Genomic DNA, 25,325 nt, shown 5'->3' with positions numbered 1-25,325 from the left:
TTTGGTAGCGTGTGAGATGAATGCAATTGTGTGGTAGTCAGCATTCTTTGGCATTGCCTTTCTTTGGGATTGGAATGAAAACTGACCTTTTCCAGTCCTGTGGCCACTGCTGAGTTTTCCAGATTTGCTGGCACACTGAGTACAGCCCTTTAACAGCATCATCTTTTAGGATTTGAACTAGCTCAGCTGGAATTCCATCCCCTCCACTAGCTTTGTTTGTAGTGATGCTTCCTGAGGCCCACTTGACTTCAGACTCCAGGATGTCTGGCTCTAGGTGAGTGATCACACCATCATGGTTATCTGGTTCATTAAGATCTTTTTTTGTATAGTTCTTCTGTGTATTTTTGCCACCTTTTCTTAATATCTTCTGCTTCTATTAGGTCCATACTCTTTTTGTCCTTTTTTGTGCCCATCTTTGCATGAAATGTTCTTTTGATATCTCTGATTTTCTTGAAGGGATCTCTAGTCTTTCCCATTCTACTGTTTTCCTCTCTTTCTTTGTATTGATCGCTTAGGAAGGCTTTCTTATCTCTCTGTGCTCTTCTTCGGAACTCAAGATGTGTATAGCGTATGTATAAGATGTGTAACGTGTGTATATGCATGTGTATGTACTTCTGTGCATAAGGTGCTCCTATCTCTCCAACAAATTTATGAAATCCCAGGCCCCACTCCCCAGAGCACAGCCGACCTACCACCTTGCCCCACAGGTCCTCATATGCCCCTCCCTCCAACACTCAACAAAATCAGTTACCTTTCAAAGGAATATTAAAAAAAAAAAGCTTTAAAGGAATTTGGGGGAAGCAATGAGAATCATTTTATTAGATAGCAGGATGCTTAGGAAAGATTGAAAATTACCTAATTGTATCCATTTTTAAGGCTATAAAACAAAGATTATCAAAACTTTCACAGCACCCATGTATCTCTATGTGTTTAATATTTCTATCAGAGTCTTAATAAAGCAGGAAAAACAGCCCCACTGGTTTGTGATTTTTTTCCCCCTTTAAGACTAAAAGATACCCACAAGACTACCTCCGTTGGTACCAGATCCAGCTACTGGCAGTCCGGCCCCACACATCTGCATGGAGAAGATGTTGGGGATTTTTGCTTGTGCCACGAGGGAATCAAAGAAGGTCTCCAGAGAACTTGAAGGCTGCAGAAGGGGCAGGGAAACAAGGCAGCTGATTAAGGACTCCAGGGTAGACAAGGGGTCCCCGTGTGCAGGGGCCAGGCATGGTGTACAACATGGCATTTCTTTCTATTTAATATTTTCAAGGTTAAGAAATAAACAAGCTCATGATTAAGTCCGCTAATTCAGAAACCTCCAACAAAACTCCCTGTGACTTGGTATTTTTCCTTTTGGGGCAGTGTCTCTGTTGGGAAGATAAGATAGTATTTCCTGAAGCTGTGAAGTGGCTGCCCCATTTATCATCTGACCACCTCGTGAGATCAGCGTGAGAAGATGCAGAAATGGGTTACCTAGGTAGGTGGTGGAGTCTAATCTTAGACATTTTGGAGTAAGGAGAGAACAGGGTCTCCAGGAGCTGCCTTTGCAGCTTCAGAAAAAGTTTATTTTTTCTACCCCTTCCAGTCATAGTTGTCCAACACGCAAATGACAGGTGCCTGACCCAAGGGAACAGCTCACATCCCAGACCCCCGGGAGGAGGCTTCGCTCTGCCGGCTGTCTGCTGAACTCTGGTGACCAGAAAAGGAATAATGCTACTGTTGTGATCAGAAAAGGATGATGCTATTGTCCTGCAGTTTAAACAGCCCATCACTCCTCATTGCCATACGTCAGTAACATCCTCCGTGCCTCCTTACATGTAACCATGCCTTCAGAGAACAACCCCATTTCTCTAGAACTGAAAAGGAAGGATGGTCTGTGAGCAGGTCTTAGCTGTGGGAGTGGGGCGGGGGGCTCATAGGTGCTGGTGGTGAGGAGAGAATGTCATAGATCCATGTCTCCATTTTGGCTTTGACAACTGGGAGAGATTAGAGTTTGTTACTATAAATGGTTTGTTCTTGATGAAAACTTAACAATTGTAGCAGCTTAGATGCTCCAGGCATCTTCTGGCCATCCACAGTAAACCTAGGGAAGGATTATTTATAATCTGTAGGAACTGAAACTAATTCTGGAGGCAGTGTGATCAGACAGAAACCTTCCTATTTATGTAGCTCCTTCGTATCTGGCCTCCCATCACTTCTTTCTCAGCCTCTGTGGACTCTGGCAGAATTTGGCACAATCCCTCTGTGTAATTGTAGACTAAACACTTTGTGTTTGGGTCAAGGAAGGAGACAAAGCCCCCTCTAGAAACCAGGTTGGGTCTGGTGATGACCCAGCCTGTGTCTGCCTTCATGAGAAGCAGCCAGGTAAACACTGCCTGGAACTGAATCCTGACTTCACCCCTGGCCTGCAAACTATGTGACTTGTCCCTTTGTTTCCTTATCTGTAAAATGGGGATCATAGCCACATCCCAGACCTCTTCTGGGGCTTAAGTGGGTCAGTACATACAGCGTGCTTGGAAAAGTGCCCGGTACATGCGACAGGGTCTATTATTACTGCACCAAGTCATTCTTCAGCAGGACTTAGGATCCCTTTAAGGTTTAAAAGCACATAGTTGCCCAGGACCAGTAGAGAACCTGATTCAGTAGGTTGAGGCCCTGCAGGTGGCCATAACCACATCTTTGGTGGGGGAGCAGATAGCATCAGCTGGGGGCCCCTGCACACTCTGACACCCCCCATTGGGTGCTCACGAAATCTATTTGAGAAATGTCTTTGGGCCACCAACCCACACCGCCCTGCCGGTGCTGTTTCTAGCCATGCTCCACTTCCTGTAAATCCTGATTTGGTCTCCCCTAACCTAGGAACACGAAGCCAATTGCTGGCCATCTTGGAATCGCATAGATAAAAAGATACACGGTCTTGTGGGGAGTCTGGACATCCCCCCAAACCCGAAGCAGTCTATTCTCGAGGAAGTTTCATGTATTATTAATTCCAGATAATTTAGCTTTAAGGTACCATCTCCCAAATAATCATCAAATCAATCATATATCTTTTATTTTTGAAGTCACAAGAAGAAACATGTAGTCAATTGTCAGTGAAAAGTATTTAGAAATGGAAGTTGTTACAAGTCTGGGAACTCATATTAAAGTTTGCTCAAGGTTGTCGTTCAGTTGCTAAGTTATGTCCGACACTTTGTGGCGCGATAGACTGTAGTCTGCCAGGCTCCTCTGTCCGTGGGATTTCCAGGCAAGAATACTGGAGTGGGTTGCTTCTCTAGGGAATCTTCCAGACTCAGGGATTGAACCTGCATCTCTTGCATTTCAGGCAAATTCTTTACTGCTGAGCCACCTGGAAAGCCCTATGGTGCTGAGCTCTAACGTCCATCTGGGCTCTTCAGACAGGGCTCTGTGCTCTGACAGTCCTCAGCAAGGGGTAAACCTCTCTAACCCTCTGTCCACACATAACTAACGTAAGCCGATGAAGTCTGCTTTTTGGGGAGGTCCTGAGACTCCACGGAAGGACATCTTGTAATGGTCTTGGTCCAGGGGTCACGGGTTGTTCTTTCTCCTTAAGAAACTACAGTGTTGGGAAATGCCCCCTGCCCTCTATGTCCCGCTCCTGAGTCCCCCCACCTCATTGCCTGCATCACTTGCTAGTAAACTCGAGCTGGAGCAAACATCCTTCCAGAGAGAAAACAGGACTTTCTACACCCACGATTCTTTGTTTCACACTTAGCGCTGGCTCAAAGCCTGTCTGAACAAGGAGAAGCCAAGCCAGGGTGCCTGGTTACAGGCCAGGAGGGGTGACCTCTCCTCACGTGTACACTGACCTACCCTGGCCTCTCGGGGCCCTGGGGCCACACTGGGTTGTCGGATCTGCCTGCCTCTGGCGTCCTTTCCTTCCCAGCCCACCCCCCTCCTCCCACATGTGATCACTGCTTGCTTTGGGTAGACCAAGGACAGAGAACCATGCTGTCTTTCCCTGCTTTGTGATGGTCCTGATGCCGATGAGTGTGAGGTTTCACCATCTCTCCTCGAAGCACCACTGCTTCCACTGGCTGGCGATCCCCAGGGTGTGCCTGCAGATGTCTGGGCCCCAGTTCCAGAGTAAGGGGAAAGTAGTGTCATGCTCCATGCCTGGCGGGACATCTCTTCCTGCGGAGTTTCCACTGTCACCCTGAGGCTCTTTCTTTATCAATATTATTTTTTAAAGAATTTTTTTGGCCACGCTGTGCAGTGTATGGGATCCTAGTTGCCTGACCAGGGATCGAACCTTCATCCCCTGCATTGGAAGTGCCCTTTATAAATTTAATAAATGTATTTTCTCTTAATCCTGCCCTAATAAAAACTCCTAAACAAGCACCATCATCAAAGGCATTCAGATTCTGTTAACATCTGTCAACTATACAAGTAAAATAAACAGAAAAAGACAAATGAAAAAAGCCATGCCATGGGAATATCTTACGGGAAGGCTCAAAGAATCTCACCATTTACCTTAAATTTTAAAAATGCTTAGAGATCTAATCAATCGTGTGAACACTGGTCTTTCAACCATGTGATTCTCACTGACTGTCTTGGACAGCGTGGACCCCTCTGCTGGCCCCTCCAGAGACTGGTTGCAGAATTTTGTTCCATCATTTGATGTTCGTAGACCCACCCGTCATTCTTACCTTGGCCAGGGTAGCATAAGCCAGTCCAAGTATCCCATTCCATCTAATCCCAGGCAGAAAGAAATTCTCTGACTCAAATATGGTGGCGATGTTGACAAGAAAAGAACTGTTGAAGCCTTTGGGGATGGTGACCACGTCCTCCCCAACAAAGCCGGTCCAGCTCCCCTGCGTGTACTTCACAGTGACATCAAAACCCTTGGGGCGGTACGTGCTGGACCTGGAGAAAGAGAAGAGGCCTTGCGTCCGGTGCTCTGTCCACCTGCCGCCGTTCTGACAACACGGCCGTCAAGACAGCTGCTATAAGTGAGGAAGGCGTGCGTCAGCAATTCTTCCCGAGGAACAGTCCTTGCGCTCACAAGGCATGATTTCCCATAACATAATCACTGACATTTGGGCAATGACCTTTTCTGTGCCACCTGCGAGGGAGTACTGGGGTCTACATGTAACCCGAGTTTAACTCCTTGCTCAGCCCATGTATCCCCCTTAAGTCAGGTGTTGTACTTCACTGGAATGCCACAACCAAGCGTGGGTCCGCCTGTCCCTCTGGCTCTGGGGGACACTGCATTGCTGCTCCGTGACACAGGGAGGGGCCGCCAGCCCCAGAAGGAGGGCCAGTAGCTTGTGCCTAAAGTGGCTGCAGGCTCAAATTCATACAAATGGCCAATGTGATGAATAAAAGTCAAGTCACACCCCCAACACCAGGGCCAGCCCTCCTCAGGGCCTTTATGACCTCTTGGCGTCACAAGCTCCTTCTCAAGGCCATCCATCTGTCCCCAAGCTGATTCTCCCCATATCAGGAGGGTGACCTTAATGACAAGCTGGGATACAAGTCACTTTGACAACCGCACAACACCTAAAGGTAAGAGATCCTGAAACAGAATAACATGAACAAGGCCAGACAACGGACAGGGCAGATGGGAGCCCTGCTCCTGGGATTCTAGAGACAGATGGTAAACAAATGCACACCTAGAATTCCAAGCAATGATAGAGAGATGAGAGCCACCCGGGGAAGAGAGCAGGGTGAGGGGTGGGAGAGAGACGTGGTGGCCACAGAGGCTGCTCTAGAGGTGACATTTATGTAAGACCTGCAGGAAGACAATAAGCTATGGGGCTCTCTGCAGGGGAGCATCCTAGAGAGAGAGAGAGCAGCAGGGGTCCAGGCCCTGGGGTGTCCAGGCCTGTAAGGTCATTCTTACACCCAGCTGAGCTTGACAACGCTGTTGGACTATAGGCCAAGGGACATCTCCAGGCAAATCTCTGTGTTCAAACCATCTTCCCTTAGGAAAACCATCACACTCCTAAGAGAAGTGTCCAACCACCAGCGAGATCATTGTAAATGTACCTGTTTGTCTACAGTTTTCAGTTTAACATTCAATCTCTCAACATTCATCATGTTAACAAGTCTTTGCTGTAGGGTTATATGACCTAGTATGGTACTGTTGGGAGACAGAGAGGAAGTTAAGTCACAGATGATATGAATTTTGGCTGAGCACTGAACTAATGCTTTTGAACTGTGGTGTTGGAGAAGACTCTTGAGAGTCCCTTGGACTGCAAGGAGATCCAACCAGTCCATTCTGAAGGAGATCAGCCCTGAGATTTCTTTGGAAAGAATGATGCTAAAGCTGAAACTCCAGTACTTTGGCCACCTCATGCGAAGAGCTGACTCATTGGAAAAGACTTTGATGCTGGGAGGGATTAGGGCAGGAGGAGAAGGGGACGACAGAGGATGAGATGGCTGGATGGCATCACTGACTCGATGGACATGAATCTGAGTGAACTCCGGGAGTTGGTGATGGACAGGGAGGCTTGGCGTGCTGTGATTCATGGGGTCGCAGAGTCGGACACGACTGAGGGACTGAAGTGAACTGAACATGTTATAAACTTTAAACATGTTAGGTCTGTTTAATTCAGTAACTGCACTTCTGAGAATCTGACCCTAAGGAAACACCCATGATGCAAATAGAGATTCATTAACAAAGACGGTTATTATGTTTTATTTATAGTAGCAAACAGCTGGAAACAACCTAAATGCCCAGTAACAAAGGAAACAGTTTAGTAAATTATGGTACAGAAATATGAATGGAATATTATGTAGTATTGGAAAATGATGTTGACTAAGACATTTTAAATGGCATAGAGAAAAATCAAGATAAGAAACCTTTGTATATGTGGCAGAATTTTCTTCAAAAAAAATTATTACACTCAGATACTAACAGGGCTACCTCTGGGGGGTGGGGTTTTGTGGGAGGAACTCTCATTCTTGTGGTTAGGTCCTTCCATATTTTCTGCATATATAACTTTTATAATCAGGGGGAAAAAGGTATTTTTAAAATGTCTGGCAGACCATTCTAGAGAAACTTAATTTATTCTAACTCCATAATGGGATATGAAATACAAAGGATGTTCAGTTTTAATGTTTTCTGACTATTTTGGCCAACTCCACCACAATCTTAAAGAGAGAGCAGCACTGAGTGAACATTTTGTGTACACACGTCTTCTGACAACAGCGAGCACAGGCAGAAAAGTAAGCATGAACGGACCCCAGGCTCATGGAGTGCTAAGGCACCCATCAGAAATTACTTACAGAAAGCACATCGTCAGACCACTGAAATGCAGGCCCTTGAGGACTGGTGTTTTTGTGCCAGGGCTGAGTGCCCACACCAATTCAGTGATGCCTGGCACACAGCAGGGGCTGCACACATTAGGTTGAAAAGCAATGAAAATACTGAAATGTCAGTCCTTTCTGACAACTTAGGGTCATTCTTCAAGCTCAAAACATTAGCACTATTGCTAACAGAAGAGGCTAGTTATTTTGAAAGACTTAGAGCATATGGTCCACGGCAGGGTTGGTGAGCTTCTTCTATAAAGGGCCAGAAAATAAATGTTTCAGCTTTTGTGGGTCACATGATCTCCACTTCACCTGCTCTGTTCTGCTAGCGAAGAAGCAACCACAGGTGACAGATTGAACAAACATCTGTGGCCATGTTCCAACAAAACTTTACTTAGGAAAACAGGCGGCAGGCTGGAGGTAGCCTGCCAGCCCTAATTTACCGATTCTTCATCTAGAAGATCAGTTATCCCCACCAAACAGTCTATAGTGCCATAACTTCCTTTGAGTTGTTTTTAAAAAATTTTTAGTTTGTTGTGCTTAGTCGCTCAGTCGTGTCTGACTCTTTGCAACCCCATGGACTGTAGCCCGCCAGGCTCTTCTGTCCATGGGGATTCTCCAGGCAAGAACACTGGAGTGGGTTGCCATGCCCTCCTCCAGGGGAGCTTCCCAACCCAGAGATTGAATTCAGGTCTCCTGTGTTGCAGGCAGGTCCTTTACCATCTGAGCCACCAGGGAAGCTTGGTGACCCTATAGAAAACTCATTAGAATCTGCTGAGGTCACAGAGAAGAGCATGAACCAGGCTGCCCTTCTAGACAGAACGTCCTCTGCAGTGTACTGACCAGTTTGCTATTTCCCTCATGGGTGAACATTCTGGATACTCTGGTGCCACTTACAAAGATGTGGCAGGCAGCTGGAGTTACGCTGTCTGGGGTCAAATAGCACTTCAACCATTTAGGAGCTGTGTGTGACTCCAGGCTAAGTTATTTAACTTCCCTATTCCTCAGTCTCCTCCACTGAAAAGTAGGGACAATATAGCACCACACTTCACTGGGTTAATTTTAAGGATTAAAAGAGTTAATACGATAAACCATTTATTTTTTGAATGAATATATTATCATTATTTAAGGTATTTTATTTTCAAACTTTAACATTTTAATTTTCTGTTGGAGTTGATTCACAATGTTTTAGTAGTTTCAGGTGAACAGCAAAGGGACTCAGCCATACATATATATGTCTCCATCCTCCCCCAAGGGGTTCCCTGGTGGCTCAGATGGTAAGCAATCTGCCTGCAATGCAGGAGACCTGGGTTTGATCCCTGGGTCAGGAAGATTCCTTGGAAAAGGGAATGGCAACCCACTCCAGTATTCTTGCCTGGAGAATTCCATAGATAGAGGAGCCTGGTGGGCTTAAGTCCATGGGGTCACAAAGAGTTGGATACAACTAAGCAATTACCACACACACACACACACATTCTCTCCCCAAACCCCGCTCCCATCCAAGCTGGCACACAACATTGAGTAGAGTTCCCTGTGCTATACAGCAGGTCCTTGCTGGTTATCCATTTTGAATATAGCAGTGTGTACATGACCTTCCCCAACTCCCTAACTATCCCTTTCTCCCGGTAACCGTAAGTTCATCTGCTAAGTCTGTGAGTCTCTTTGTAAACTATTTAGAACAAAACCCCGGAACATAGCAGGTATACAACAAAAGTAGCTGCTATTATTATAATTATCTAATCACTTGCTACCTTTATTCAATCTATGAGCTGCTATTAGAAAATGTAAGTTTTCCTAGAAAATGTTTCCTATAATCTTTCTGAATATCCTAAACTGTTTCACTGTGAAGTCCAACAACCTCCAGGAAAAGGGGCAAGTCTCAGGTAAGACTTGGCTGAAATGGTGCAGGGAGGGGAAGAGCCTTCCAGGTTTCTAAAAGATGGAGTTCTTCTGTGTTCTCGACCAAGGCTATTCAATAGAACTTCTGCAATGACAGGAATATTCTCTATTTATGTTTCCAATACAGTAGCCACAGGTGGCTGGAACCCCAATGGGGTTACATCATGATACACCTATTGTAAGTTGAAATTATCATTAGGTTGAAAATGCATTTAATGGGCTGAACCTTCTGAACATCTTAGCTCAGCCCAGCCTACCTTAATGGTGCTCAGAACATTAGCCTACAGTTGGGCAAACTCATCCATCACAAAGCCTAGCTTATGATAAAATGTTGAATATCTCCTCTAATTTACTGATTACTAAATTGAAAGTGAACAAAGCAGAATGTCTGTCTGGGTCCTCACGGATGTCAATATATCAGTTGCTTACCCTCATGATCACAGGGCTGACAGGGAACTGTGGCTGTTGTTTCCCAAAATCACGAGACAGGATTGTCCCCTTACTGCCAGCTTTGCTGCTGCTGCTGCTAAGTTGCTTCAGTCGTGCCCGACTCTGTGCGACCCCATAGATGGCAGAGCACCAGGCTCCTCCGTCCCTGGGATTCTCCAGGCAAGAATACTGGAGTGGGTTGCCATTTCCTTCTCCAATGCATGAAAGTGAAAGTGAAGTTGCTCAGTCGTGTCCGACTCCTAGAGACCCCATGGGCTGTAGCCTACCAGGTTCCTCTGTCCATGGGATTTTCCAGGCAAGAGTACTGGAGTGGGTTGCCATTGCCTTCTCCCAGCTTTGGGAGAAGCAAAATTCAAAATGCAGACACTTCTGACCAATGCTGTGTAGGAAGAGTCACTAGGGAGGGCATTCCTTCTCAGTAAAAGGATGGCCACTTTAGGAGGAATGTTCTTGCCTCTTGTTACTTGTTAGCCTCCTATCTTCCTGCTGGAAATGTATATGTGATATCTGGAGGGGCAGCAGCCATCTTACCACCATGAGTACAAAAGTTTCCACAGAATTGGTGGAACAAGTCCATTGAAAGTGGGATAAAAGTCACCAAACCTGGATTTTAATGTTGCATTGTCCAATGATTGAACTTGGATTTAGCTTCTATGACAGTGATTACCAACTAGAGGCTATTTTTCCTTCCGGGTGACATTTGGCAATGTTTGGAAACATTTTTGGTTGTCGCAGCTGTGTGAGAGGGAAGCCTCTGGCATCAAATGGAACAGAAACCAGGATGCTGTAAACATTCTCAAATGCACGAGACAGCCCCCAACAATAAAAAAACACCCAGCCCAAACTGTCAGTAGTGCTGAGATTAAGAAACTCTGGTCCATAGGTCTCAATTTCTTTAATGTTAAATAAAAGAATTTTTAAAAATTCAAAATTCAAAGTACAGTTTCTACTGAATGTGTATTGTTTTTGCACCATTGTAAAGTTGAAAGCTAATTCAAACCATCTAAGTCAGGGACCATCTGGATAGTTTGACTAAAGAATGAGCCTGTATTTAACATTAATTAATTTAAATTTAAATAGCCACTTGTGTCTAGTAGCTACCCTTGTAGAAAGCACAGTTCTAGATAATGAGAGAAAAAAGTAATTCTTAGCTCATATTCCCTGGGCTCCTCGAACTCAAAGAGCAAAAACCCCAGAGATGAATTGCAAGCATCTCTGAATGTTATTAACGCGTAGGTTTCAGCACTAGACCTAAAAACTACGCATTCCTCCATGTTTATGTCCTAACATCCCACCTCTTGGCGCTAAAATGCTTTGGCTCTCAGCTGCTTTGGACATTAATTAACTATATTGAGAGTGAACCCCAGACATGCTGCTTTTTTGCAGCATCCATTCTGGGTGTGTAGAAACAGCCATTCATCAAGGATGTGAGTAGCTAGGGAAGAGTCCACCCACAGCCACAGAATCACTTGAAACCAAATTCAGGAGACTTTCTGCCTCTGATACAAGTCTGAAGGGAATGCAGGATTGAAAAGGGAAATCAATCAAACCGAGAAGAGAAGAACCACAGAACATTTTATTAATTTAAAGAAACCATTTTGTTTTCAGAGAATATACAGGGAGGAGGTGGGAGGGCAGAGAGCAAGAGAGTTGAATCCTTCAGCCGACTCTGGCTCCCCCAAACCACCAGCCCCCCAGAGAATGTTAAGCTTCCTGGAAAATTCTGCCTGAGACCTCCCTGGGGGCCTTCTGCACATTTCAGAATTTGGACTCTACCTCAGGGATAAGGGACTTGGACCAGGTGACCAGATACCTGTCTTATTCTTCCAAGGTCTGGAAGTGACTATGTCAGAGTCAGTGGGACCACTCACCAGCCCAGGGGCTTCTGCTCACGCTGGAGGGTCATCAACATCCTCAACAATGGCAAATGCTTCAGGGCCCCAATATGGCAAGACCCCTCCTGGACAAACTTAAGAAATTATCTAAATAATCAAGAAAAATGTGTGTCATCATCAGATGGAAAGATGTAGCGTGAGATCTCAAGGGTCCAGGTCAGCCTCCTTAAGGAAATAACCTGCATAATTTTCTAATATCCCCACTCTACTCATTAGCGTCAGTTGAAGACAAGAAATTGTTTTTTGGCCAGAACTACTCTGTGAGCTGGGAGAAGGCAATGGCATCCCACTCCAGTACTCTTGCCTGGAAAATCCCATGGACAGAGGAGCCTGGTAGGCTGCACTCCATGGGGTCACTGAAGGTCAGACACGACTGAGCGACTTCACTCTCACTTTTCACTTTCATGTGTTGGAGAAGGAAATGGCAACTCACTCCAGTGTTCTTGCCTGGAGAATCCCAGGGACGGCGGAGCCTGGTGGGCTGCCGTCTATGGAGTCACACAGAGTCGGACACGAATGAAGTGACTTAGTGGCAGCAGCAGCAATTCTGTGAGCTGCACCCAGATGGAGTATAGGAGGGGGAGACATTTTAATGAAAATATACTTAATTTCTGAATAGATTATTATAAGGTCAGGGGGATGAGTATACTGAATCTCTCATCAAGCCACTTGGATGGAGACTATTTTACTGGCTAAAAAAGAAGTACACCTAAAAAAGTACATGATTGCCTTTTCGCTGTATAGTAATTCATTGGAACATTCACCACCAGGAAAAGAGTGCTTCTGATGGGACAAAGCTGCACAAATGACTGATGGTAGCCTGATGTCTGATTCCATAAATCAAAGAGATCTTGTCAAAGAACCCCAAGTCAAATCTCCAATTACTGGGACATGTTTCAGGAAGCGTTCAACCTGAATATCCAGAGACTGGGGGACTTGAATCAGAGGCTGACAAACCCAACCAGAAACCTTATTATAACTAAGAGAGATCAGAGGGACAAGCAAATACAGAAACATCACAAGGCAGCAAGCTACATCTCAGAAAAGAAACCTTTGTCAAAAATTGAGAGAGGAAGCAGAACATTCTCTCGGCTTCCATCAAATACCATGGTGGAAGGTGTAGCTTAGGCCAACTGTAAAGTGGGCTGAAAGCATCAGGCAACTTAATTGTACATAATTTACTATATAAATTATGTTCATAGTTCATATCTTAACAATAACACATCCGTGTTAACATAAACCTATGAGAACTATTTAGGAAAAATAGAAGAAAGGAGAGAAAGGTTAGCATAAATCAAAGCAAGTGTTTAACCTGCAAAGCACGTGTGTTTGTTTGTATTGGTGACTAATGCAGGTGATTGAATAGAACTTGCCTAAAACTCAAAATGCGATGTTTCACATTTGATTCAGTTAGGAAGAAGCCCAGTTGGAGAATGAATGCATGCTCATTTGCTCAGTCATGTCTAACTCTTTGCAATCCCATGGACTGTAGCCCATCAGGCTCCTCTGTCCATGGGATTTCCCAGGCAAAAATTCTGGAGTGGGTAGTCACTTCCTTCTCCAGGGTTCTCCCTGACCCAGGATCAAACCCATGTCTCCTGCATTGGTAGGAGGATTCATTACTACTGAGCCGATCTCTTTATAAGAAAGGCAGTATCAGGGCTAGAAGGCCAGACTGGGTCATGTGTTACGGTGCTAAATAAATTTCAACAGTACTTGCAAATGAGAAGGCAGGCTGAAGTCTGAATAATGGAGGTGCCAGTGGGGGCGACACTGACAAAGCAGGGGAGTCTGGGGCCTCCCCTGCATGTTGGCAGGTTCTGCTAGTTCTCTGTTTGTTCACAAAGGAGAAATATCTAGATGAGATGCTCAGGTGCTCAGAAAGCTAAGAGGGAGCCCCGAATTCTCCTGTGTGGTTAGCAGGATGGCAGGGCTAGCCATCATGGGAGTCACGAATGTTCCCAGGAGTCTTCACATTAAATCAGGTGCAAAGGAGGCAGAGGAGCTCAGTCTTTAAGCATGAAAGACAGGAGCCACCTGAAACCTGAACTCAAGCCTGGCTAATAGGAAAGTTAGAAGGCTGCGTCCTACTAAGGCGGAGAGAATTATGGTTCAAGCCCGCAATGAACAAAGTCAAAGGCAAATGAGAAGGAAGCCAGTTGTCTACTGTTGATTAAATATTGTAATGTATTAAATGGCACTGAACCCAGTATTTGTAATGTTGACTAGTGTTTGCCCTTGAATGCTTCCATATTTGCATCTGCATAGCAAACGGGTGTGTGCCTGTGTGTGGTTAGGCACGTACTGTTTGTGACAACCCTTTGAACTGCAGCCCACCAGGCTCCTCTGTCCACAGGACCTTTCAGGCAAGAACACCAGAGCAGGTTGCCACTCCCTTCTACAGGGATTCTTCCTGGCCCAGGGATCAAACCTGCATCCCTGTGTCTCTTGCATTGCAGGGGGATTCTTTACCTGCGGAGTCATCAAGGAAACCCAGCAAAAGGGTAACTAGGTTGCAAGCACACTCAGACTTTTACTGACCGCTGGCTGTGCTGTTTACCCACTTATGAGCCCCTGGCCACCTTTTCCCACTCAAACTGTGATTTGTCCAAGTCCTCCACCCCAAACAACCCCCTCCCCTCAACCACTTTATCATGGAACAGATTCTGGAGTCAGTCCAAACCTCATTTTTATTCATGTAGCACAGGAGGTCTGGGAACCAAGAAAATATCCACCCATGGTGTTAGATTTGCACATTTCAGTCTAAAAGGTAGATTTACACATTACTCAAACTTGGCTTCACTATGCTGCACTATTATTTTCTTCTATTGTATCATGTGTCTACAGATCTGTGATGGGAAACAAAACTGCTCTGGGGAGGAAAACTGTTAAAGATGTATCTGAGCTCCAAGGATGTTTGCTCTGTCTTATGGCAGGCAGAACCCCAGTAGGCATGGAGAAACTGGGAGAATGTATGGACTAGGAAGAATGTTGTAGTGGAAAAAATAGGGCTAGGATTGCCTCCCCACCAAGATCAACATCTTCTACACAGTTTAATATACTTTGCATTTTCTAGGTATGCAGCTACTGTGTAGATTGAAGAAGGTAATCCTATGGGGAAACTATACCAAGATTCTTCACTGATCTGGAAAACTGACATCACTAAACCAAGCTGTTCTGGGTGTCTGATTCTGTTTTAATTCAGTTTGTCAGTCTGCACTGGGCACTGCAGGGCCAGAGCGATGCTCACAGCCTCCTGCATCACCCAGCTTCACCTGACTCCTACCCCACGTGTTTACATACTGCAGTGCTGATCACCATCCTATAAATTAATTCCTTTTACTCACCCCCAAACCCTGCAGATTGTGTCAGGGCATTGAGGATTACATGTGAAGATATGTTTTACTACATTTGCATTTTGGTTCAGAGCGTACACAGCACTTACTGTAAAGAGGAGCTGCCAGGGCTGAAGTCTGCAGACCTCTTGTCCTAGAAGCCTGAACCCGGGCCACTTTCTTGGTTCCCAGACCTCCTCTGCTATGTGAATAAAAATGAGAGGTTTGGACTGACTTCAAAATCTGTCACATGATGGAGTAGTTGAGGGGAGGGCTGTTTGAGGGCAGAGGATTTGGATGAATCACAGTTTGAGTAGGAAAGGGCAAAGGGTAGCTGGGGGCTCATCAGCCAGCCTCTGTTCCCTGGCTGCACAGCCCATGCCCCACTTCACAAGCATCTGAAGTCCCAAGAACAGCTCCCGGGCTCACATCTGTCTTCACAAAGCATTCCTGGAGGTGCACCTGGAATTTCTGTGATCAAAGGTTATCAACACACTGAGTCATAGCCTAAGCTCCAAGTTCCTTGAAGGAGGGGTCCATGAGGCACCAGCCATCCTTCCCTCCAGCTGGACACACAAGTGGCCTCCTTGTGCCACCAAAACAAAGACCAACATGCATCGGGGAAGAGACGGGCACTGCCTTATTAATGCTGCTGGGGATTTGTTGAACCTCCCCAGTTGTTACTTTCTCTCCTGTGTTTCCTTTCTTCCCCCCACCTCAAAAAAGATGGGGCTTATTCCTTGAAACAAAAGACTATGGGAAAAGAAAGTGGGAAAGGAAAGACACAAAGGGCATCGGTAGCAGGGAAATGTGACATGCTTGTTCACGAGCCTAAACCGCAAACCACGTGGCAGCTTACTGGTTTTATCTGTTGAGTCTAAATTTTAGGGTCACAAAAAATGGATATGAAATTAAAATGTGCATACATTTAGGGCAGCAACAAGTATCTGGGGCAGAGTGACTCTGACCCTCTGGGCTCCTGCAGAGGTGAACAGTGACACACACAAGGACCACCCGAAGCTTCCTAGGGCCCAGAGTCTAGGGACCTGGACACACAGAGCTGGCCTTGAGCCAGACCTCCATCCAGGCTCTGCTCCTTCTCACAGCCCCACCCACAGCTGCCAGCTCAGAGCCCTGTCTCGGGCCTGAGTGCTCTGAGCTCACAGTGTGTCCTTTCCAAGTGAGTCATAGATTTCTCTCACCACAAAGACCTCCCAGCACAGAAATGGTTTCAGTGAACCACACGTTGACTGACACCACCAAACTTCAGGTGACACAAAGGTGGCTTTCCAAGCAATCAGGCCACTGCCTAGAACAGTCTCACACTCAGATCCAATGAGCCCTGCCCTGCTCAGGCCACCTCCTTGTGAGGATTAGGGGGGACCAACAAATGTCAAAGGGTCACGAGCTCCCTGCAATTCAGATCTGACCACAAAACATTCAAGTTTGACTTGAATGTCTATAAAGAAGAGCTCATGAGAACACACCAAGGCTGTTAGGATAATCCTACAATGGATTCATTTGGAGTGGATGTGCACACTCAGTACATCATGCCACACATGCACACCACACACAAATGTAAATACCACAATGTGCATGTACATACAGATACCCACACTTACAGATATATACCTGTATATGCGAATATACACAGTACCATGTGCATGTATACAGATACCTACACTTACACAAATATATACATATTATACAAATATACACACCACTAAGTGTGTATCATGGGCATACTAAGTGTGAAATCATATGCATGTACACAGATACCTACGCTTACACAGATATATGCATCTATACACAAATAAACACACCCCATGTGCATGTACACACAGATGCTTACACATACACAAACATATACATATATTCATAAATACACACACCACTCAGTGCATCCTGATGGTGTGGCCAGACATCCTGGAATGTGAAGTCAAGTGGGCCTTAGGAAGCATTATTATGAAAAAAGCTAGCGGAGGTGATGGAATTCCAGCTGAACTATTTCAAATCCTAAAAGATGGTGCTGCTAAAGCACTGCATTCAATATGCTACAAATTTGGAAAACTCAGCAGTGGCCACAGAACTGGAAAAGTCCATTTTCATTCCAATCTGAAAGAAAAACAATGCCAAAGAATGTTCAAACTACTGTACAATTGTGCTTATTTCACATTCTAGCAAGGTTATGCTCAAAATCCTTCAAGCTAGACTTCAGCAGTACATGAACCAAGAACTTCCAGATGTACAAGCAGGGTTTTGAAGGGGCAGGGGAACGAGAGATCAAATTGTCAACATTCATTGGCTCATGGAGAAAGCAAGGGAGTTCCAGGAAAACATCTATTTCTGCTTCACTGACTATACTGATGCCTTTGACTGCGTGGATCACAGCAAACTATGGAAAATTCTTAAAGAGATGGAAGTAGCAGATCACTTTACCTGTCTCCTGAGAAACCTGTATGCAGGTCAAGAAGCAACAGTTAGAAAGGAACATGGAAAAACTGACTGGTTCAAAATTGGGAAAGGAGTATGACAAGGCTGTATATTGTCACTCTACTTATTTAAGTCACATGTAAAGTGTGGGAATACCCGACCACCTGATCTGTCTCTTGAGAAAACGGTATGAAGGTCAAGAAACAACAGTTAGAACTGGACATGGAACAACAGACTGGTTCCAAATCAGGAAAGGAGTACATCAAGGCTGTATATTGTCACCCTGCTTATTTAACTTATATGCAGAGTACATCATGTGAAATGCCAGGCTGGATGAAGCACAAGCTGGAATAAAGTTTGCCGGGAGAATTATCAATAACTTCAGATATGCAGATGACACCACCTTTATGGCAGAAAGCGAAGAAGAACTAAAGAGCCTCTTGATGAAAGTGAAAGAAGAGAGTGAAAAAGCTGGATTAAAACTCAACATTAAAAAAACTAAGATCATGGCATCCAGTCCCATGACTTCATGGCAAATAAATGGGGAAACAATGGAAACAGTGAAAGACTATTTTTCTGGGCTCCAAAATCACTGCAGATGGTGACTGAAGGCATGAAATTAAAAGACACTTTCTCCTTGGAAGAAAAGCTATGACCAACCTAGACAGCATATTAAAAAGCAGAGACATTACTTTGCCAACAAAGGTCCTTCTAATCAAATCTATGGTTTTTCCAGTAATCATGTATAGATGTGAGAGTTGGACTATAAAGAAAGCTGAGCACCAAAGTATTGATGCTTTTGAACTGTGGTGTTGGAGAAGACTCTTGAGAGTCCCTTGGACTGAAAGAAGATACAACTAGTCTGAACTAAAGGAAATCAGTCCTGAATATTCATTGGAAGGACTGATGCTAAAGCTGAAACTCCAATACTCTGGCTACCTGATGCAAAGAACTGATTCATTGGAAAAGACCCTGATGCTGGGAAAGATTGAAGGCAGGAGAAGTGGGCGACAGAGGATGAGATGGCTGGACAGTATCACTGACTCTATGGACAAGAGTTTGAGTAAGCTCTGGGAGTTGGTGATGGACAGGGAAGATGGACAGGGACTGCATGCTGCAGTCCATGGGGTTGCAAAAAGTTGGACACGACTGAGTGACTGAACTGAATTGAAAGCACACCATGTGAAATACTGGGCTGGATGAATCACAAGCTGGAATCAAGATTACTGGGAGAAATACCAACAACCTCAGATATGCAAATGATACCACTCTAGTAGCAGAAAGTGAAAAGGAACGGAAGAGCTTCTTGATGAGTGTGAAAGGGGATAGGGAAAAAGCTTACTTGAAAATCCCCCAGGCACAGACCCATCACTCACCTCTCCACGGCAAAAAACTAAGATCATGGCATCTGGTCCCATTCCTTCATGGCAAATAGAAGGGAAAAAAGTGGAAATAGTAACAGATTTTATTTTCTTGGGCTCCAAAATCACTGTGGATGATGACTGCAGCCATGAAATTAAAAGACGCTTGCTCTGTGGAAGAAAAGCTATGACAACCCAGACAGCATATTAAAAAGCAGAGACATCCCGTTGCTGAGAAAGGTGTGTATAGTCAAAGCTACAGTTTTTCCAGTAGTGATGTATGGATGTGAGAGTTGGATCATAAAGAAGTCTGGTGCTTTCAAATTGTGGTGCTGGAGAAGACTCTTGATAGTCCATTGGACTGCAAGAAGATCAAACCAGTCAATCCTAAAGGAAATCAACCCTGGATATTCACTGAAGGACTGTTGCTGAAGTTCCAATACTTTGGCTATCTGATGCAAAGAGCCAACTCATTGGAAAAGACCCTGATGCTGGGAAAGATTGAAAGCAATAGGAGAAAAGGGTGGCAGAGGATGAGAGAGTCAGCATCAGTGACCCAATGCACATGAATTTGAACAAAATCTGGGAGACAGTAAAGGACAGAGGAAACTGGTACTGTGCTGCAGTACATGAGGTCGCAGAGTCGGACATGACCACTGAACAATGTGCAGGTACTCACAGATATCTACATATACGCAAACGCACACACACATATACACAAATATACATACCACCATATGCATGTACACATGGATACCCACACATACACTTATGCATGCATACATACACAAGTATACACACCACTATATGCACATACACACAGATACTTGCACATACACATACATACACAGATATATACATGAACATTTCCTCCCTAAAATGAAGCAGCCTTTCAGCTGCATCTCCCAGTGTCTTTTGAAGCATCCATCTGGTGCCCCCAAGCCCGGCCTCCCCCCCCCCCCCCCCCCCCCCCCCGGGCACAGACCCATCACTCACCTCTCCGCATCAAAGTAAGAGTCGATATAGGGATGCGGGGCCCCAGCCACGGCAAAGTTGCTGCTTCCGGTGTCAACGAGTATCTGCAGCTTTTATTTTTAAGGGAAAAACAGAGAAACCATTAGGTTACTTGCTTAGGGCAACACTCTTGAATACTTCTCTTAAAACTTAAGTGCTGAGAACAATTTGTTACTTGGAGAAATCGTATTGATTAGAAATATTTTTAAAAAGCTGCTAGAAAATTGAATTCTGAATACAGTCCATTGTGAAGCTTGCAAGGGCAGAGATCACTTTAGCTTCAGATACACACCAAACCTTAAAAGAAGGTAAATTCTGTGGAATAAGTGGGGTTTCGTTTTCCAGCCAGCAGTACTTGGTAACCAGGCAGAGCCCTTTCTCACCCTGGACTGTCGGCTGGTTTGTCACTTGGCTGGGTAGCCCTCCTCCTGCCTTTCCAATCTCACCTGAAAATCCTCATTTACCTCCCACCTCCACTCCACGCACCCAGCACACCTCCCCAGACACTTTCAGGCAGTGGGTATTCCCTCATCTCTGCTGCACAGGACCTGGAAACAACTGCCAGAGGTATCACTTTTTTTTTTTTTTTTAAGTTTTAATGAATTATCATTTACATACAATAAAAATGAAAGATCTTGGATTTTCCACTGGTGAGTTCTGACATGGTGTTCTAAACCAAGATGCAGAAATCCCTGTTATTCCCCAAAGGCCCCTCTATGCCCCTTTCTAGTCAATCCCCATTGTTTCTCAGAAGCAACCACTGTCTGATTCCTATTACTATGGATGGGTTTCACTGGTTCCTGGACATTATATAAATGGCATCATGTGGGATTTTTGGCAGGAGGTTCTGGCTTCTTCTCCTCAACATGTTTTTGGGCTTCTCATACTGAATTGAGAGACAGTAAATACCCCTTTATGCACTGTGACTTTAGGAAATGAATTCTCTTAATTCTGTTTATGAACACATAGTCACTATAAAAGTTGAAGGGTCTCACTACATAGGTGTTTGCATTGATTTCAGACAGAACACAATTAAAAGTATATATATATATATATATATGAGAAGGAAATGGCAACCCACTACATTCTTGCCTGGGAGATCCCATGGACAGATGAGCCTGGCGGGCTACAGTCAATGGGGTTGCAAAGAGTTGGACACAACTGAACGTGAAGTAACTGAACATCCATCTGTTGGGTTGATGGATTAAATCATGAGCCATTGATGACTGCTTCAACCTTCAACTCTTCTCCTTTCCCTGGAAATGAAGTTGAAGGTTCCAGCTATCTACTCTCAGGGTTGGCTCCCCATCCTTTGGGACTTTTCAAAAGCCATCTCATTGACACACCTCAGGTATGGTTGAAAGGGACTTGTTATGGAAAACAAAGGCACCTTTATCACCCTTATTATTGAGGAAGTTCCAAGGGTTTCAGGAGCCCTGTGCCAGTTACTAAGACAAAGACCAAATACTTATTTCTCTGTATAAGTATGTATTTCTTCACATCAATCATAATATCACATATGGGCAGTCAGCAAGGTCTGGAATCTCACCCGTCATTGGAATGAAGTCCATTGTCCTGACAGCAGACAGTCCAAGTTGACCTAATAATACATGTAACTCACATGGCCTATGTTCTCAGCTCTGATTTACATCCTGGATTTAAATGGTTCCTGAAGGCAGGATGAACTTTTAATTTGCTTAGGTGAAACTAGTAGAGAGATGAACAAGAAAGAAAAAAACAAAAACAAACCCAGAAACCCAGGCTCATGACACTCATGGAAGTATGCCATTTTTACAAGTCTTTCCCGAGTCTCTCCAGCAAACACACACCTAACAGCCCAGCAGGATGTGTGTGGAAAGACCAGCTGCCTGGAAGCCCAGGTTCCCAGGCCGGCATCCCACATCCACACCCAGTGCTCCTGCATAACCAGCCACAGGCAGAGCAGACCCAGGACTGTTCTCCTGGGCCTAATGGCCCCAGTGACCAGGGACGTGCGCCACAGACATTTCACTCTGCTTTCCCGGGTATGGAATTCCACCCACCGCCTCTGCATCACATTAGAAGCACGTCCTTTCCACACACCCCCGTCCTTACTTCTGCCTCGCAGCACATGGTCCCCCTTGCAGAGGCAGGCGATATAAAACAGAGAAAGTCACAGCAAAACACAGACAGCATTATCTTACACAGATGACTTCTAACTACCCAGGCGCTGGGCACAGTCATACTCCCCAGCTGCGTCAGCAGAAGCCAGATTTCAAGAAAATTCAGTTTGGAGTCACGGCTCGGCCAAGTTGGTCATCACTTTGGCTGCTGTTAGAGGACAGAATTAGAGGAGAATAAACGAGGCGGCCACAGAGTCAGGCAAGGAATGGATTTCTAGGGAGCAGTAAACACTTTGAGTGGGGCTTCAAGTAATGTTTCTGAGCCGCCAACACCTTTTTCTGTGTGATGACCTGGAAATAGACATTTTTCACATTGAATTCTCACCAGGGCCATGACTTTCTCTTTGTAACTCTTAGTCTTAATCACAAAGGAAAAAAAAAATACAGTCACTTGTCCTCTAAATTTTATAGGATCCACCCTGAAAGCATGGACAGGCAAAGGCTTAGTGAGTGCATCATTCCCCTGGACGCCTTGCCCAACTTCACACACACAACATCCCCTGCTGTGTCCTTATCTGCGGAATTTCCACCATCACCTCTGGCCTCCTTGGGTTCAACTCAAACTGCAAATATAATCTTACCCCAGAGGACATTATTCAACCCCATAAATAGACACAGAAACACACACAAATATGGGAAACGCACTGCACCTTCGAAGCACAACTGAAAATGAATCAGAAGCGTGTATGAACCATCATCCCTGTTTTACAAGAAATGCTGCTGAGAGCTGGAAGTCCCCACCTCCTTCCCTATACCAAGAAGCCTCCTATAGAACCACATTCCACTTCTTTCAGAACATAGCAACGAGGACAAAAATATGCCTTCTCAAAGAGCAAGGGTCTAGCATTCTGACAGTCGCCGGCTTTTCACTGCTCCAATCTCTTTGCCAACATTGGGGTTCCAGGGGCTCTTTCATGGATGAAGCGGGTCCCCACTGTGCATCTTTTTCACACTCCAGTATATCTTCTCCAGAGAGCATCCAAGCATGGGGCACCCCCATGAGAGTGAGCTAACCACAGGGGCCCACCTGTGGTTCATCATCCTTCATCCATCCAGCACCTTGGACAGTGCCCAGCGTTTCCTAGATGCTCAGTGAACAGTTGTTGAGTAAATGAAAAAGTCAGGGACTGAGGGATTTTCACTGGCAGATATGTGTGTGTGTGTGTGTGCACTCAGTTATCTCTGACTCTTTTGTGATCCCATGGACTGTAGTCCGCCAGACTCCTCTGTCCATGGAATTTTACAGGCAAGAATTGGAGTAGGTTGCTATTCCTCCTCCAGGGGATCTTCCTGACCCAGGGATCACACCCAGGTTCTCCTGCATTGCAGATAGATTCTTTTTAGTCTGAGCCATACCTTTGACTAATAGCCCCTATATCACCTTCTTCCACCCTTCTGGAGACCACCATTCTACTCTGAGCCTTAAAAAAGAAGGAAATCTTACATTGTGCACCAAAATGGATGAACCTGGAGAACATTATGCAGAGTAAAATAAGCCAGACGCAGAAGGACAAATCTTACACGATCTCATATGAAGACTCTAAAATAGTCAAACTACCTGTTTTTAGGCTTCCCTGGTGGCTCAGATGGTAAAGAATCTGCCCACAGCATGAGGAGATGAGAGTTCAATCACTGGGGCAGGAAGATTCCCCAGAGAAGAAAACGGCAACCCAGTAATCTTGCCTGGAAAATCCCATGGACAGAGGAGGCTGGAGGGCCGCAGCCATGGGGTCGCAGAGAGTTGGACACGACTGAACAGACATGGTAATTATACACACAACTTTCAACAGGAGGTGGGGAGACAGGTCAGTCACTGGTGGCCACTGACACAAACTCTGACATCCCAAGGAACTGCTGGCCGAGGGCTGGTCCTGGAGCACTTTGAAGCCAACAGACTCTCCAGGAAGATTCCTTTAGGGACATTCTTGGGGATAGTCAGGACTTTATCTCCATGCCTTGTTGTGCCTAGACAATGCTTTCTTGTTTTTAAAATAGCATATCTCGTGGGATTTTACTTTTCTCCTTTTGTTCTGACACAATAATATGCCACCTCTCACACTCACTGCCAGCTGACAGAGTTTAACCACAAACCACATACAGTGCTGTCTTCGAGACCCAGGCAGTCCTGCATCTTCCAAAAGGCCTTTCAGTGACAGCCCTGATCCATCCCTCTCCCCTCTGACCACTGGGCCCTGAGTTTTGGCCCCTCACTTGTCTGATGCCTTTTACTGGCCTCTCATTTCTCCCAGGCCCACATCTTTTCTCTCAGGGAGCTTGTAAGTTGCTTGAGGGCAGAGCCCTTTTTCATAGTCTCTGGAGTCATCTCCCTAATGGGAATTTGCTAATCACCTGGTCCATAGGATGGGGAGGAGACTCACGTGAGCTCCACCTAGGAGTGGACAGCTGATGAAGAAGGGGAAACTGCCTTCAGGAGCTGGAGAGATTTTGCCAGGCCAAACTCCTGATACGTTTGTGCACAGACTTCACTGAGCTTTTCTTAGAACTGGCAAAGGTGGCTAACTTGACTTCCCAGTTGATACATGATGAATCATAAGCTGAAATCAAGATCACTGAAAGAAATATCAATAACCTCAGAAATGCAGATGACACCACCCTTATGGCAGAAAGTGAAGAGGAACTAAAGAACCTTTTGATGAAGGTGAAAGAAGAGAGCAAAAAAGCCGGCTTAACATTCAAGAAACTAAGATCATGACATCCAGTCCCATCATTTCATGGAAAATAGATGGGGAAAAAATGGGAACAGTTACAAACTCTTGTTTTCTTGGGCTCTAAAATCACTGGGGATGGAGACTGCAGCCATGAACTTAAAAGACAATTGCTCTTTGGTAGGAAAGCTGTCACAAACCTAGACAGCCTATTAAAAAGCAGAGATATCACTTTGAGGACAAAGGTCCATCTAGTCAAAGGTATGTGTTTTCTGGTAATCATGTATAGATGTGAGAGTTGGACTATAAAGAAGGCTGAGCACTAAAGTGTTGATGCTTTTGAACTTTGGTGCAGGAGAAGACTCTTGAGAGTCCCTTGGACTACAAGATCAAACCAGTCAATCCGAAGAGAAATCAGTCCTGAATATTCATTGGAAGGACTAGTGCTGAAGCTGAAGCTCCAACACTTCAGCTACCTGATGCAAAGAACTGACTCATTGGAAAAGACCTCGATGTTGGGAAAGACGGAGGACAGGAGGAGATGGGGAAGACAGAGGATGGGATATTTGGATGGCATCATCGACTCAACGGCCATGAGTTTGAGTAAACTGCAGGAGATAGTGAAGGACAGGGAAGCCTGGCATGCTGCAGTCCATGGGGTCACAAAGAGTCAGACATGACTGAGCAACTGACCAACAATATAAAATAATCACACGTTTCCTTTTAAATACCCAAGGCTAACCAGAGTTAGGAATGAGATGGTGGCCAAGGGCAGGGGGTGGTGGTTGTGGTGGTGGTGTTGGCACTCTCTGTGTGCCCCAACACTCACTCC

The 25,325-nt window shown here is 45.2% G+C and overlaps 1 protein-coding gene across 1 annotated transcript in view; it reads right to left on the bottom strand.

Moving 5' to 3' along the window:
* Positions 1-25,325, bottom strand: part of BACE2 (beta-site APP-cleaving enzyme 2) — a 104,569-nt gene that overhangs the window by 41,196 nt on the left and 38,048 nt on the right. The window contains exons 2-4 of the mRNA XM_018051631.1: positions 19,648-19,736; positions 4,671-4,887; positions 1,022-1,150 (exon numbers count right to left, since the gene is read on the bottom strand). Of these exons, the coding sequence (XP_017907120.1) occupies positions 1,022-1,150; positions 4,671-4,887; positions 19,648-19,736 (435 nt within the window). The remainder of the gene's footprint in view (positions 1-1,021; positions 1,151-4,670; positions 4,888-19,647; positions 19,737-25,325) is intronic.

Source organism: Capra hircus, chromosome 1 (assembly GCF_001704415.2).
Source record: "Capra hircus breed San Clemente chromosome 1, ASM170441v1, whole genome shotgun sequence".
Lineage (NCBI taxonomy): Eukaryota > Metazoa > Chordata > Mammalia > Artiodactyla > Bovidae > Capra > Capra hircus.
Note: the sequence above shows the minus strand (reverse complement) of the source record. Positions and strands in the feature narration are given on the sequence as shown.